The sequence below is a fragment of the Hyalella azteca genome, unplaced genomic scaffold (assembly GCF_000764305.2).
Source record: "Hyalella azteca isolate HAZT.00-mixed unplaced genomic scaffold, Hazt_2.0.2 contig7253, whole genome shotgun sequence".
NCBI classification, from domain to species: domain Eukaryota; kingdom Metazoa; phylum Arthropoda; class Malacostraca; order Amphipoda; family Hyalellidae; genus Hyalella; species Hyalella azteca.
In genome coordinates this window covers 578,633-591,486 of record NW_025937381.1, presented here as the reverse complement: position 1 = coordinate 591,486, position 12,854 = coordinate 578,633, and the positions used below count along the sequence as shown (strand labels likewise).

The 12,854-nt window shown below is 35.3% G+C and overlaps 1 protein-coding gene across 1 annotated transcript; it reads left to right on the top strand.

Annotated features, from left to right (window-relative positions):
- Positions 1-8,630: 8,630 nt before the first annotated feature.
- Positions 8,631-11,502, top strand: LOC108664299 (cell wall protein DAN4). Its single transcript, XM_018150867.2, has 3 exons — positions 8,631-8,815; positions 9,378-9,536; positions 9,745-11,502. Exons 1-3 carry the CDS (start codon positions 8,786-8,788, stop codon positions 10,564-10,566), a joined length of 1,011 nt encoding a protein of 336 aa, XP_018006356.1. The 5' UTR covers positions 8,631-8,785; the 3' UTR covers positions 10,567-11,502.
- The last annotated feature ends 1,352 nt before the right edge of the window (positions 11,503-12,854 follow it).

Genomic DNA, 12,854 nt, shown 5'->3' with positions numbered 1-12,854 from the left:
GTTCTGTTCTGTTCTGTTCTGTTCTGTTCTGTTCTGTTCTGTTCTGTTCTGTTCTGTTCTGTTCTGTTCTGTTCTGTTCTGTTCTGTTCTGTTCTTTTCTGTTCTGTTCTGTTCTATTCTATTCTATTAAGTATACTCATGGTTTATACAAGGTCCCCGAAGGATTACTAGAATTTGAAACCAACACCAGAACCAACATCAGGGGCCACGACTATAAACTAAAAAAACTGCGATGCAACTAATCCACGCGACAACATTTCTTCTCGCTTCGAGTCACCGACATGTGGAACAGCCTCCCCGAAGATATTGTTGACGCTCCGAGCGTGAATGCGTAGACTAGACAAGGCTATGCAGGACAGCAGGAGCATATTTTTAGTCTTGAAATGCCTATAGTACCCTTACTAACTACTGAAAGTCTAGAATATATTTCAAACCAACCGTCCGTTGAAAAATTTGATCATAAGGCCAGTTATTTAGATCTTTGAACTAATCAAGAAAAGTACAAGAATCGGCGACAGGCCTATGCAGGCCTATTATAATACTATACTATACGAAGAAGATTACTATACTATACTATACTATACTATACTATACTATACTATACTATACTATACTATACTATACTATACTATACTATACTATACTATATAGTATATATATAGTATACTATATTCTACTACTACTATAGTATAGTTATAGTATATAGCGCAATTTTCTCTGCAATCACAAGGCATTCTTCTTTTTTATGCATGGAAAGCTTCACTTTGAATTTTCAAAATTAGCAAAAGATTATAAGCAGCGTGTCCCAGGAGGGAACATATTATTCGAGATTCGAGTTTTTTCCAAATTTGCACTCCACGAATTCGGCAGGGAGTTATATACGAAATGTTGATACAGTGCATCCACGCGTACTCCGCCATTAAATATTTATTATGATACAATATATTTATTATATTATTTATTTATTTTAATTCATAAAATAAGTAAATAAATAATTATTTATATTATTTTATCAAACTTAAGACGACGCAATGTTTGTATTGGATATAATCAAGCAAATTTCGCGCAGTTGACAAGACGTGTCTGTGCCAAACGTGCCCTTATACACAAATGAAGCCATTTTCAAGTTGAATTTAAAAAGTTATTAATACGAATTCTATTTCAGACCCGGCTGAGCTGACATTGGTGCAATCGTAACGAATTTTTTCTCGCTTTAATGTGTATAAATTTCTAGGTTTGGGAGACTTTTCACGCTGATTTTAATTTACTTAAATTCTTTTTTGGAAGCAAGTGAACTGACATCCGTGACATTATTACAGACTTTTTGCTGCTCAAAAGTGAATGAATTTCTAGGTTTGAGAGAATTTTCAAGTTGACTTTAAGAAGTTAAAAGGCTGAAGAGACACTCGAGAAATTTGAACTGCATTTTAGCTGGTGCAAAGTGAGAAAATTGGAAGGTTTGGGAGAATTTTCAATTTGAATATAAAATGTTAATAAATCTGAGCCTGTTTCAGAAACGGCTGAATAGACACTCGTGAAATTCAAACGGCATTTTAGCTGTTTTAAAGTGAATAAATTTAATGAGTTAAGGAGAATGTTTATGTTCAGGGTTAGGATTAGGTTCAGGTTCAGGGTGTCAGGTGTCTGTTTCTATGACCACCTGATGGATTTGTAATTGAGAGTCGGGTACTTTATTGTTCCAAGTATGACTAAGGCAGGACAGTGAATAGTTGCATGTACTTAAGTTTGCTAAATGCATTTCATGGAATGATGAAGTGTTATGGTGAGGAAATGTGTCACGGATGAAGTTCGGCAATGATGAAAAGAGTCAAGGAAGAATTACTGTACAGATGAAATGTTTCAAGAATGAAATTCGTCAATGAGGAAATTCCCCATGAAGAATTGAAATGGTGACGAAATGTGTCAATAATTATATGTGCCATGTATGAAATATTTTCCATGACGAGTTGCCAGGGAACCGTTCATGAACGCGTGCATTGCAGGAGCATCGCGATGCCCGCAGGACGACGGTAGTTTACATGTAACTAAAATTGCTCTAGGTCGGCTCTCAAGTTTATTATTTCAAGCGAGGTTTAGTTAAAATTAATAGAGTAAAGGTTACAGTGTTATATTATATTCAAATTAACGATGATTATTCTCATGAATACATTTTTTGAACAACATTCCGTATGAAACTAACATCTCGGGCAATAGATCAGTCTACGGCAATAATTATCAAAAAATTGACTATCGAGCGTTCATGAATTTTTGTAGAGCAACAACATCAGACTAACTGTTATTAAGGAACAACGACATCATACTTACTATTATTAAGGAGCANAGAGCAACGACATAATACTTACTATATTATTAAAGAGAAACGACATCATACGTACTATTATTAAAGAGCAACGACATCATACTTACTATTATTAAAGAGCAACGACATCATACTTACTATTATTAAAGAGCAACGACATCATACTTACTATTATTAAAGATCAACGACATCATACTTGCTATTATTAGAAACTACGGCGAGTCAAATAGAACCATGCGTCAACTACATGCGAGGTAAGAGTAACTATAGACCGAGGATTTTACATGCGGTCGCTGAGTAGCAATGCGTACCTGAATCTCTCAGTGAACATAGCTTGATATAGCCGGTCACTGACGCAGTCGATGGCCGTCGCAGGTGTGGGCAAAACAATACAAGAAATACGCATCGGCCAGACTAAATGGCTTTTCTGATTATAAATATAATATATATAAAATATATTAACCTCGTTTGAGGGATATCTGACTTGAGACTTTTCTAAAAAGTTCAATCATAGGTTTTCACCTGAATTGGAAAATTCGCCCGAACTGGAGAAATTCGCATTTATGCATGTAGTTCTATGACAATTGTATTAAACATTTTTAATATTTAATTCGCTTGCAGTAAAATTTGCAAAGAAGTCGATAGCAATTCCCCGAAAAAAAAAATAATTACCTTGACCTCCCTCAATGCGAGATCTAGTTGACATCGAGTTCATATTGAAAGCAAATCTTAAGTGACACTTTAAACTAATACATTTTATTCTCCAATAATAGAGCGTCAAAGATATCTCGATCCAAGTTAGTCACTTTAATGTAATTTTTTGCCTCACATATTCAAACTTTCAAATACCTTTTACAGGCACCGTTATCATTTGTCTTAAGAACTTCAAGATTATTCCAATTACTTTTGTATTTAGTTCAATCGAATTTACCTAAAGATGGATGGATTTAGCACAACATTGACCTCATGTTGACTTATTACTGGGCAGGGTGGCCCAGTGGTAACAGTTCAGAGTACCAGAATTGGAGCAGATCGAGAGGCGCGGGTTCGATCCCAGCTCTGTGCGCCAGAATCGGCAAGGAGGCCGGGCGGTTAAGCACAGTAGAATTGTAGCAGTGAGTTGCGAGTTCGAGACCGCAACAAGCTGTGAATATTCTGCGATGTTAAGAATCGGCGACAGGCCTGCCGCCTACTAAACGCTGTAACCGCTAATTATTTTTATTATTATTATTATCATTATTATTATTATTATTCACCAAACGAGAGCCCAGGCTGCTAACGAAAGTAAGCAGGGCCATGAGGATGAGTCACGAAAACTTCCTGATTTAAAATCTCAATAAAAAACTAGTAAAGATAACACTACAGTATAATTTTTGTTGAAAAAGACATTACCTAATTTTTTGTATACATCAGTTTTAGAGAAGACATGAGACAAATGACGGCCCAATTTTCAATGCATTCAGTTAGTTGATTATTGAAGTTCCGTTCAACTCGCTGAAGCATATTAATGGTATTGACCTCAAATCCTTGAGAGGTGACCATCTTTGGCCGACCCGATTCCCCGATTTGTCTCCGTTTTATTTTTTGTGGGGTTATATTTAACAAATTGTTTGCAATGACTGTCTAAGGAACCTCATTTGAAGAAAAACATACGCCAAGCTATAGCCAACATACCCGTCAATATGCCTTAGCGATTTGAACGGAACTTCGAAAACCGACTAACTGAATACATTGACAATGGGGCCGTCATATGTCCCATGTCATCTTTAAACTAAACAAAATAAATAAAAATTCAGATAATTTTTTTCTCAATAAAGTTGGTATTTGCAATAATGTATTTACTAGTTATTATTTATTGAGATTTCAAATCAGGAAGTTTTTGTGCATCGCCCTGTATTAAAACCTTTAATTTTTCATTCCAATAATAATCTCAGTTCCCTTACACTTCCTTCTTTAATATAATAAATTTAAATCAAATTCCACTGTATATCTTAATGGTTATCCACAACTAGTTCCTTGGTATTCCTGGTAAAAGTTGAAAATTATTGAAAAAACAACTGAAAAAGCTCTAAAAATTAGTTATAAGTTTCAAAGAATAAATAATTAAAATGCTCGATGGTTGCGTGGTGGTGATGGTTAAAAGGGTTGCGATGGTGTAATTGTGGTGGTGAGCAGGGCAAGAAATTGCGACACTATCCTCATCTGACGTCACGGTTCCATGATAGAGCAACGAATAACCAAGCCAAATACATTCAAATTAAAAATTCATAGAATTATATGTCAATTTTGCGACTATGCTGGGTTGAACATTTTTAATGAACGCTGATTTAAAATATATTCAATTTCGAGTCAAATATTTTAGTATATAGATTCTAATTCGAATAGATTCCATGCAATTATAAATGATGTTCAAAATTGTAATTCTGGGCCTAATTTCAGCCAAAGAATATTCCCTAAAATTTCGCGCTTGATGTGGATTCAATTTTGAATTAATTTCAATCGAATTCATTTTGTCTTCTGGTGAGTTGATTTTAATCATTGAATTAAACAAATAATTTTCTTTGACATACAAATTTTGCATTTGCATTACGCATAAAACATGTAAAATATATTCTTCCGGTCAATTTATTTTAATATTCTAATTTAATCAGTTTAAATAACATTTCTTTGCATCTGCACTTCAGTGCGATGCAAATAACCTTATAAGGAGCAAAAAGTAATCTTCTAATTGTGATATAATGACTCTTCATATAATAATTTAAAGGCTAATCAACCTTAATGTCGTTCCATTTCATCAACCACACTCACCATCCACGATAACTTAAAATTCCTCAGGTTAAGTGGATAACACATGTGCACATAAGAGTGTGTTACTTATCCCTAGTTTTCTAGTGAGGTGCCAATAGAAATTGATCAATGTAGAAAGCTGAATCATAACCACCGTAGATTTGCTTGCGTGTCAACCCAAGTTGATAATTTCCAGCGAGCTAAATCGGGGTTCAACCCTACTCTTTTGCGGATAATAATAAATTAATAGACGAATTGTCATATTTATAATCCATCCAATCTGCGTATGACGAATCTCTAGTAATAGACAATATACTAGCACGATTGCCGTGAATCAAAATAACACGAAAGAATACGCATTATTCGTGAACGAGAATACAAATTATTCATGTAGGTAAGCGCATGGAACGCGAAATTCCTTATAAAATCCCGCCTAAAACAGCGCTAGATGCTGACAAATTAAATCGATTTCGATTCCATAGTTTAAATAGACAAAACTATAGGTAACCCTTTGGTAAAACAATGCAGCTTGAGCTCGTGGTGGTTGGCTTCATTAGTTCTTTTTAGCGCATTTTCTCATTTATGGAATCAATGCACTATTGTGCTCGCCATGTCCGTCTGTCTGTCTGTCTGTCCGTTCGTCTGTCCGTGACTTCAAGTTTTCGTCGACGAGAAAATGCGCTCTCTGTCACTCACTGCAGTGAGCACCGAATTATATTTTTTTATTTAACTCATCTGTCACTTGTTCCAGCTTCTTATGCAGATCAGTTGTCGGTCAGTATAGCAGCTGTTTGAAACAGTGGACATACAAACGAGGACGCCAGATTGAAAGTGAATTTCTTCCATAATCTCCACTACCCGACTAACTTAAACGTCCGGCATCTCGCTATTAATTTTAATTGATCTCCATCACCCGCAAACAATTGTATTGTAGGCTTGTCGAAATTCTCACCATGTATTCAAGTTGGGTTTTATTTATTAGAAAAAGAAATTCTATGTGTAGAACTAGATAACGCATCAGACACAACTATTCTGGGACTTGGGATATGGTTCGAGAATAAGAAATATTTTAAATTTCTGAAAAACAATACCAAATATAAGAAACGCTCTATGGAGGGCATGCAGTACCAATAATTAATTGACTTAAACATTATAGTTAAATGTGATGCGCCGTCAGAAGTATATAAGCTGCAAATTATATCGTCTTTGTTAGAATTTTCTTCCATCAAATAATAATGACTATTAATAGGACTAAGTACAGCTAATGAGGTTCGTAGGTTCGTGGCAAACTATGATAATGCTTATACTGTGATTATTTGGTTACTTTATTTCCGTGTTTTTACGCACTTTATTGATGCCATTGAGATGGCCATTAACAAGAATAATAAGATGGGGGCGGGAAGTTTCAAAGGATATAAAAAATTATTCCCTGTCTTTGTTCCCGTAGAAATTTTCCTGGGTTATTGAATTGACGTCCGAACCTTATAGTACACAAGCAATTAAAAAAAATCATTTTATATATTTTATTCTAACGATTTAAAGCTCGATAAATGGAAAACACGATTATTCGAGCCACATCAAGATTTTTCCTCTTCCCATCTATCATTCTATTACACCAAAAATTGTTTTCAAGTCTTCAAAAAGTCTGCATAAGATCAAAAATTTAATTAAATTCAGGATGAATCACTATAAATTTTATTGAAACTCCCAAAAAAAATTTAAGACAATTATTTCAAGTTTTGCACTAGTATCGAGGGTTAAATCGTGACGTAGGCAGCATATTTTGCTAACGTCACCAAACGTAATTACTGAATGTTTAAATAATAAACGTGGGCGCTGTGGAATCATGAGTTACTGTAAAAATCAGTCCGAATATTAAAATGCATGACAGATATTTGGTGTATAACGGTGATTAAATGTATCAGTGCAAGTATCATTCGTATTATATTTATAAAGTCGAATTTATTTAGAATGATTTCCCGATGTAACAATTTTTTGAATTACAATTATTTCAATATTTATAGTATTTTATTGAAAAAAATGAATTTGACTGCCAAAGTCGATCGTAGCGGAATATTGTAGTTGCCGTAGTCTTTACAGTAACTCATTGTCACCCGTAAACTTTTGCAATTTGACATCCTTTACGTATGTCAATTAAATCGGTCTACATCGAATTTGCTGCAATAGAATAAAAAATACACATAAAAACCCTTTACTCTAATGCAGATATCTTGTACGAGTTAAAGAGTACTAATCTAAGCAGGCTTAGGGCGGTGCTTAAAGAGTTCAATGGTTTCGAGGTCACGCAGTTGAGTGAACGCCTTGCAAGAAGGCCACGCTTTGAGCCTACATATGGGGTTGAAAGTATTGGTCGGTTTGGCGAACCTACAGGAGCAAAATACAGTGACCTGCACCAGTGACCTACGAAACCTTATATATGCTGGCATGTGTGATGACCTATCTCACTACTGCTTAGGCCGCTCCATGGATAACATCGTTTATAGTAACTCGCTAAACCATTAGATTAAGCGAAAACCTTTTGAATCACGAGTCATCTCATCGCGTTATCAAATGTTGGAGCATTTGCCATTGTGTTCGTGATGGTGATATATATTGTATTCTATTGCAGCTTGTATATTGTAAAATAAAAGTTGTATTTAGAAGATTTTCTTTCTTTCTTTCTTTTTCTGAATTTTAATCATTTCTTGCTTATAGTTTATTATTCCAAATGTAAACTGATTAGATGTCAAGTTTAAGCTCGCTTTGAAAATAGCCATAAATGAAACTGTCTCTGAAATTACGAGATAGTTTAAATTGGCTGATTTTTTTCAGAGACAGTTTCAGGAATTGACTGTTGACTCAGCATGACTTTATGTGATAATTGTTAGGCTATTTCTTACTGCCTCGATACATGCGCTCAAACTTCACTTCAAAAAAGCGCCTAGAAACAGTCGATCTTGCTGCATATGAAGTTTTTCAACTAGATAAGCGTTTTGAATTCTGTATGTTTCTGATTTTTTGAGAATTTGATTACTTACCCTGAATATTACCATTCATCGATTTCTTTGAACACGTTTTTGTACTCCGAGATGATTCCGCGCGAAACCTTTCATGATTTAAAAATGTAAACAATGTTTCTGCTTCCATCTTGCGTTTCCGATGATAAGGTGATGATCATTATGATCATATTATATATACTTCAAGTTATTGCATGTCACAAAAACCGAGCTCGAGCTTTCCGCGAAGTTTCGAAAATCGCGTAAACACACGTGAATTTTTTTCGGCTTGTTTTTAGTTTTTATTTTGCCTGGACTAGGGCGGAGCCCCAATGCGGTACTCAAATTGTATACCAGCTCATAGTGATGAAGTAGCGACCGTGAAATATGACGGTATTTGAACAGCCACTATGGCGATGCTTGAATTGATCATTATGGTATTATCCGCACTGTAAATTCTGCATAAAGAATTTACTCCTTCGAATGTCTTTCTCTCGTGTGCCTTTTAAGTATTGCCTGTTTTTATTGCTCCTAAATATATAACAGATAGTGCCATTTATCGTTCGTTTATATATTATCAAATTAAACATTTTATTCAATAGAGGATATCACCTGTTTCAATTTCATCTCTTTAACAGATAATTTATTTATAAATTCCGAACCTCCTAAAGACTTTATAGCCATGAGGTCTCCGTGTCCCGCAATATTAATTGTGAGTAACATTATTATGAGAGGAATTGTGAGTAACATTATTATTTATAATTATGTTATTCAAGTTTCATTACAATATGACTGATTTTGATTGTCATAATTATTTTAATCTAATTTCTTATTATACTGTATTGTTTCTGTGAACCAAGCGCAATGAGTTCAGGGCCTCGGGCTAGTATGCCATTATTTTAATTCTTGCAAAAATTCGTTATTATAATCAACATTGATTGGATTATTCCCATACAGAAATCGAGCAGTTTACAATTTGGAATGTATCATTTCCTTGAGATATTTTGAACATAGGAATGAACATATTATTTCATTAAATTTTATTTTACGATCGCTGGCCAAACCCGTCTAATTGCCTAATTCCTTTTCATACCTGCTTGGAATTGCATAGAATATAATGAATATATATAATTTCGCCGGAAGGCGAAATGACACATGATATAGAAGAGGTTGCAATTAAGAATTAGAGTTAAAAATATTCAGTTAAATAGACAGGTTTTTCACGATGTCATCTATTTTGTTTCTAAATAAAATCAAGGTTTATGTTTAAACAGGCGTTCGTATTTTTTGTGGTGCCAGCGATGGGTCAAAAATACGCAAAGAAGGAGCAGCCGTCGCTCATCAGCTCGCTGCTGGACCTGCTGCCGGAGGTGGAGGCCATTGCCTCAGAAAACAACATCGAGGTCAACGTTCCTCGCATTAGAAAAAGTCAGGTAACTGCCATTAAGCTGCAACTTTTGTAAATTTGTAACAGAAATTATCTTAACTTAGTAAGGCATACATTTGTTCTCGAATTTCGTGTTTGTATCCTGATTAAAGACATACGTAAATACTTGTATATATTAGTGGTTCGTTTTATAGTGATACCAAAGTACAAAATTGTTTATTATGGTCATGTCTTAAGGCAATTTTTGTTTGCAGCTTGACAACATTTCCGAAATCTTCGACATGTTTGTGCCCTTCATGAAAGAGGTGATCAAGAACCGGGCCGATGAAACTGGTGAGGAAGTTTCAGAAGAAACGCAACGAACCATCGCAACCATGGAAAGACTTTTCCCGAAATTGATCAACTTCGTGATTGCCTTATCAACTCGGCCACAAGTTAATCCTTCAGATGAACCTTCCTTGCCTGACTACAGGTCACATACTGGTAAGAGTTACGGTTCATCCGAAGAAGAAAAATCTGGCACATTTGTCGAACTTCCAACAGTGGACAAAGAGGTTCTGAAAAAAGTTTTCAACAAAACTACCAAGATCATTTCACAGATTTCAAGGGCTGCAAGTTCGGGTGAGAGAAACAAAAATTCCTCTGGTGATAATAAACGAGTCTCCCTCAGGCCTTACTTCATTGACAACAGCAGCACCACCACAACGAGAAGACCATATACACCTCGGAGAAGAACCTACACCAAGCCTACTTCGACTACCACGAAAGCTCCTCGAACTTTTGGAACATACACAGCGCCAGCCGAGACAACAACCACCGCACCCCGGACATACGGAACTCCAGCTGCTCCTACAAAGGATGTCACCTCAAGTAGGAATGAAGCAACTACAGCACAGTCCTACCCAGCAGAGGAAAGTGACGAGTCCTCTGAATCTTACACGCGAGGAGCCGACGTTCCATTCTTCACCCTGCCTACCGCTAGGCGTACTTCTTCGCAGCGTGTCACCAGAGGATCGCCTTATGTTGACTCACCTTTGACTCGTCAATTGAAACCTAGCAAATATTACTACGTGTGAACAAATAACACTGGTATGATTGTTATCAGTATATTCACTAAGTCTCGTATGAATTTCACAGCTTCGCTTTTTATCTCGCATGCCAATGTATACGAAACAATCATTTAAAATTTAAATGTTTTCCAACACATCTCGTCTTAGAAGAAGGAGAGATAAACTCCGGAAGCTTCAAAACAGATACATCATCACACCTCTCAAATCACGAGATAATGATGCAAACAATGGGATACACATGGTGTTGGACCTTTACCTGTCCATAATATGCCTATTTCCATTATATTTCCTATTATTTTCTTACTTGAAAAGAGTAACAAAGAAGGGATAACATGTTTCACGCTTTCTGCAGTACGTTATCGTTGTGCTTCATTCCCTATTTGATTTTCTTGTTCATGATCAATGCATCGAAGTCGAGAACAAATGAGCGACAGCAAATTTTAGTCAATTTTGTTCGCTTGATTCTTAAGCATCTGAAACTGTTGTGTGGTTGTGTTTGAAATACTTTCTCTATTATGAATTATTATCGAGAGAATTATTTTTAAAGCTAGCGTAAAGTTAACACTAACTTAATCTTAATTTTACGTAATTTAAATTTTCTATTACTTATATGATGCCTAATTCAAATCCCCTATAATATTAAGACAATGTTTTTCACATTGAAAAACAAGCTATCATATCTACTTCGCTTCTTGAGCTGTTATACTTTTCCAAAAAATTCCTTCGCTGAATAATGACATAGTACGACTAATATTATAGAAGAATGTAGAAGAAGAAAAAGTCATCAGAGGACATTTGGGCGGAACACAATTAATAGGCAGAATTATTCTTGACTGAAGATGCGTACTTAAATGTTTGCTGACAAGCCATGACATATGCTTCTTCAAACAAATCTTTGCCAAAATGTAAAACATATCACAAGTGAATAAATTTTCCTCTGCATTGGTCTACCTTATTGAAACATGCTTGTAGTTGGTTTTGTCAAAAGTGCCATTTTGGAGCACAGTGTAACTTCTCATCATGATTAATTACTCTCCGGTCATGAACGTTCAAGCAGGTATTAAATCAGCGTAAATAGGTTTATTTATTCCAAACTTTGCTATTTTGATTTAGTGATATTTAATCTCATTTGAAATTTTTTTAGAATAATAAATACATTGAAGATTCTCAAAGTCGTCACATATTCACTGATGTCAAAAATATTTCATTCCCATACCAGAATACATTCTTTTGCTTTCATATAGCCTACTAAATATGCCTCGCTTTGCAGTGAACAGTGTACATGGAATTTGTTCAAGTTTCCTTCTAGCGCTAAACGTCTTTAATAATTTTCTATCGTACCATCAGAGGTGGGCAGTAGCGCGCTACATGTAGCGGCCGCTACTAGCGGCCGTTACATTTTCAGTAGCGGTAGCGGTAGCGGCTCTACATTTAAGGCAATGTAGCGGTAGCGGTAGCGCCCGCTACATATTTAAGTAGCGATACGAGGTTTTGCCGCTACAGCGCTACCGCTACATTTATAGATAAAGCCTTTAGATTTTACTTAAGGGGACCGGCTACCCTCCAACAAAACTTTTTTGTTCACAGACGGATCGTTTTGAAACTTGGTACACATATGTAAAACAGAAATCTAAGACCTTTTTGCTCATGTAAATTTAAAAAAATTGAAGAAAACGTGAAATTAGTAGAAAACGGCAAATAAGGGGTACTCTAAAAAGTTTGTAACTTCTGCAAATCACATGCTACAATGTCGAGACACATATCATTCGATTTGTAACAACAATATCTAGTGACTGTAGAGCCCCGATTTTTTATTTTCCTCATCTTTTTTTTATTCGCATCCTTCCCATTTTTTCACATTTTAAATAATGAGATATAAATACCATTTATTTGTAAATAATGATATAAAATGATCATTTTATAAAAGTTCAAGACTGCATTACACAAAAAAGTATTGCATGTACATCTATGGTACTAATAGCTTTGTTGAACGCGTCTCGTTTGTAGCTTTCAAACGAGTGCAAACACTTTGTAATTAACGAGAGTAATGGTCTATATATACAGATTTAATTCAAATAAATCTTTGTACATATTGTTAAAAATGTTCATATATATTTTTTTAAAATTGTCTTACGCAAAAATTATAGCACACACAGACATGCGGTAAACTGCGTTAGACGCGCCTTTTCAGCAGCTACAAAATGAGTCAAGAAAACGGTAAAGCCAAAATTTCCGATTTTTAGGGTAGCCGGTCCCCTTAATAGTATTAATATTATTTAAAAACCAGCCATGAT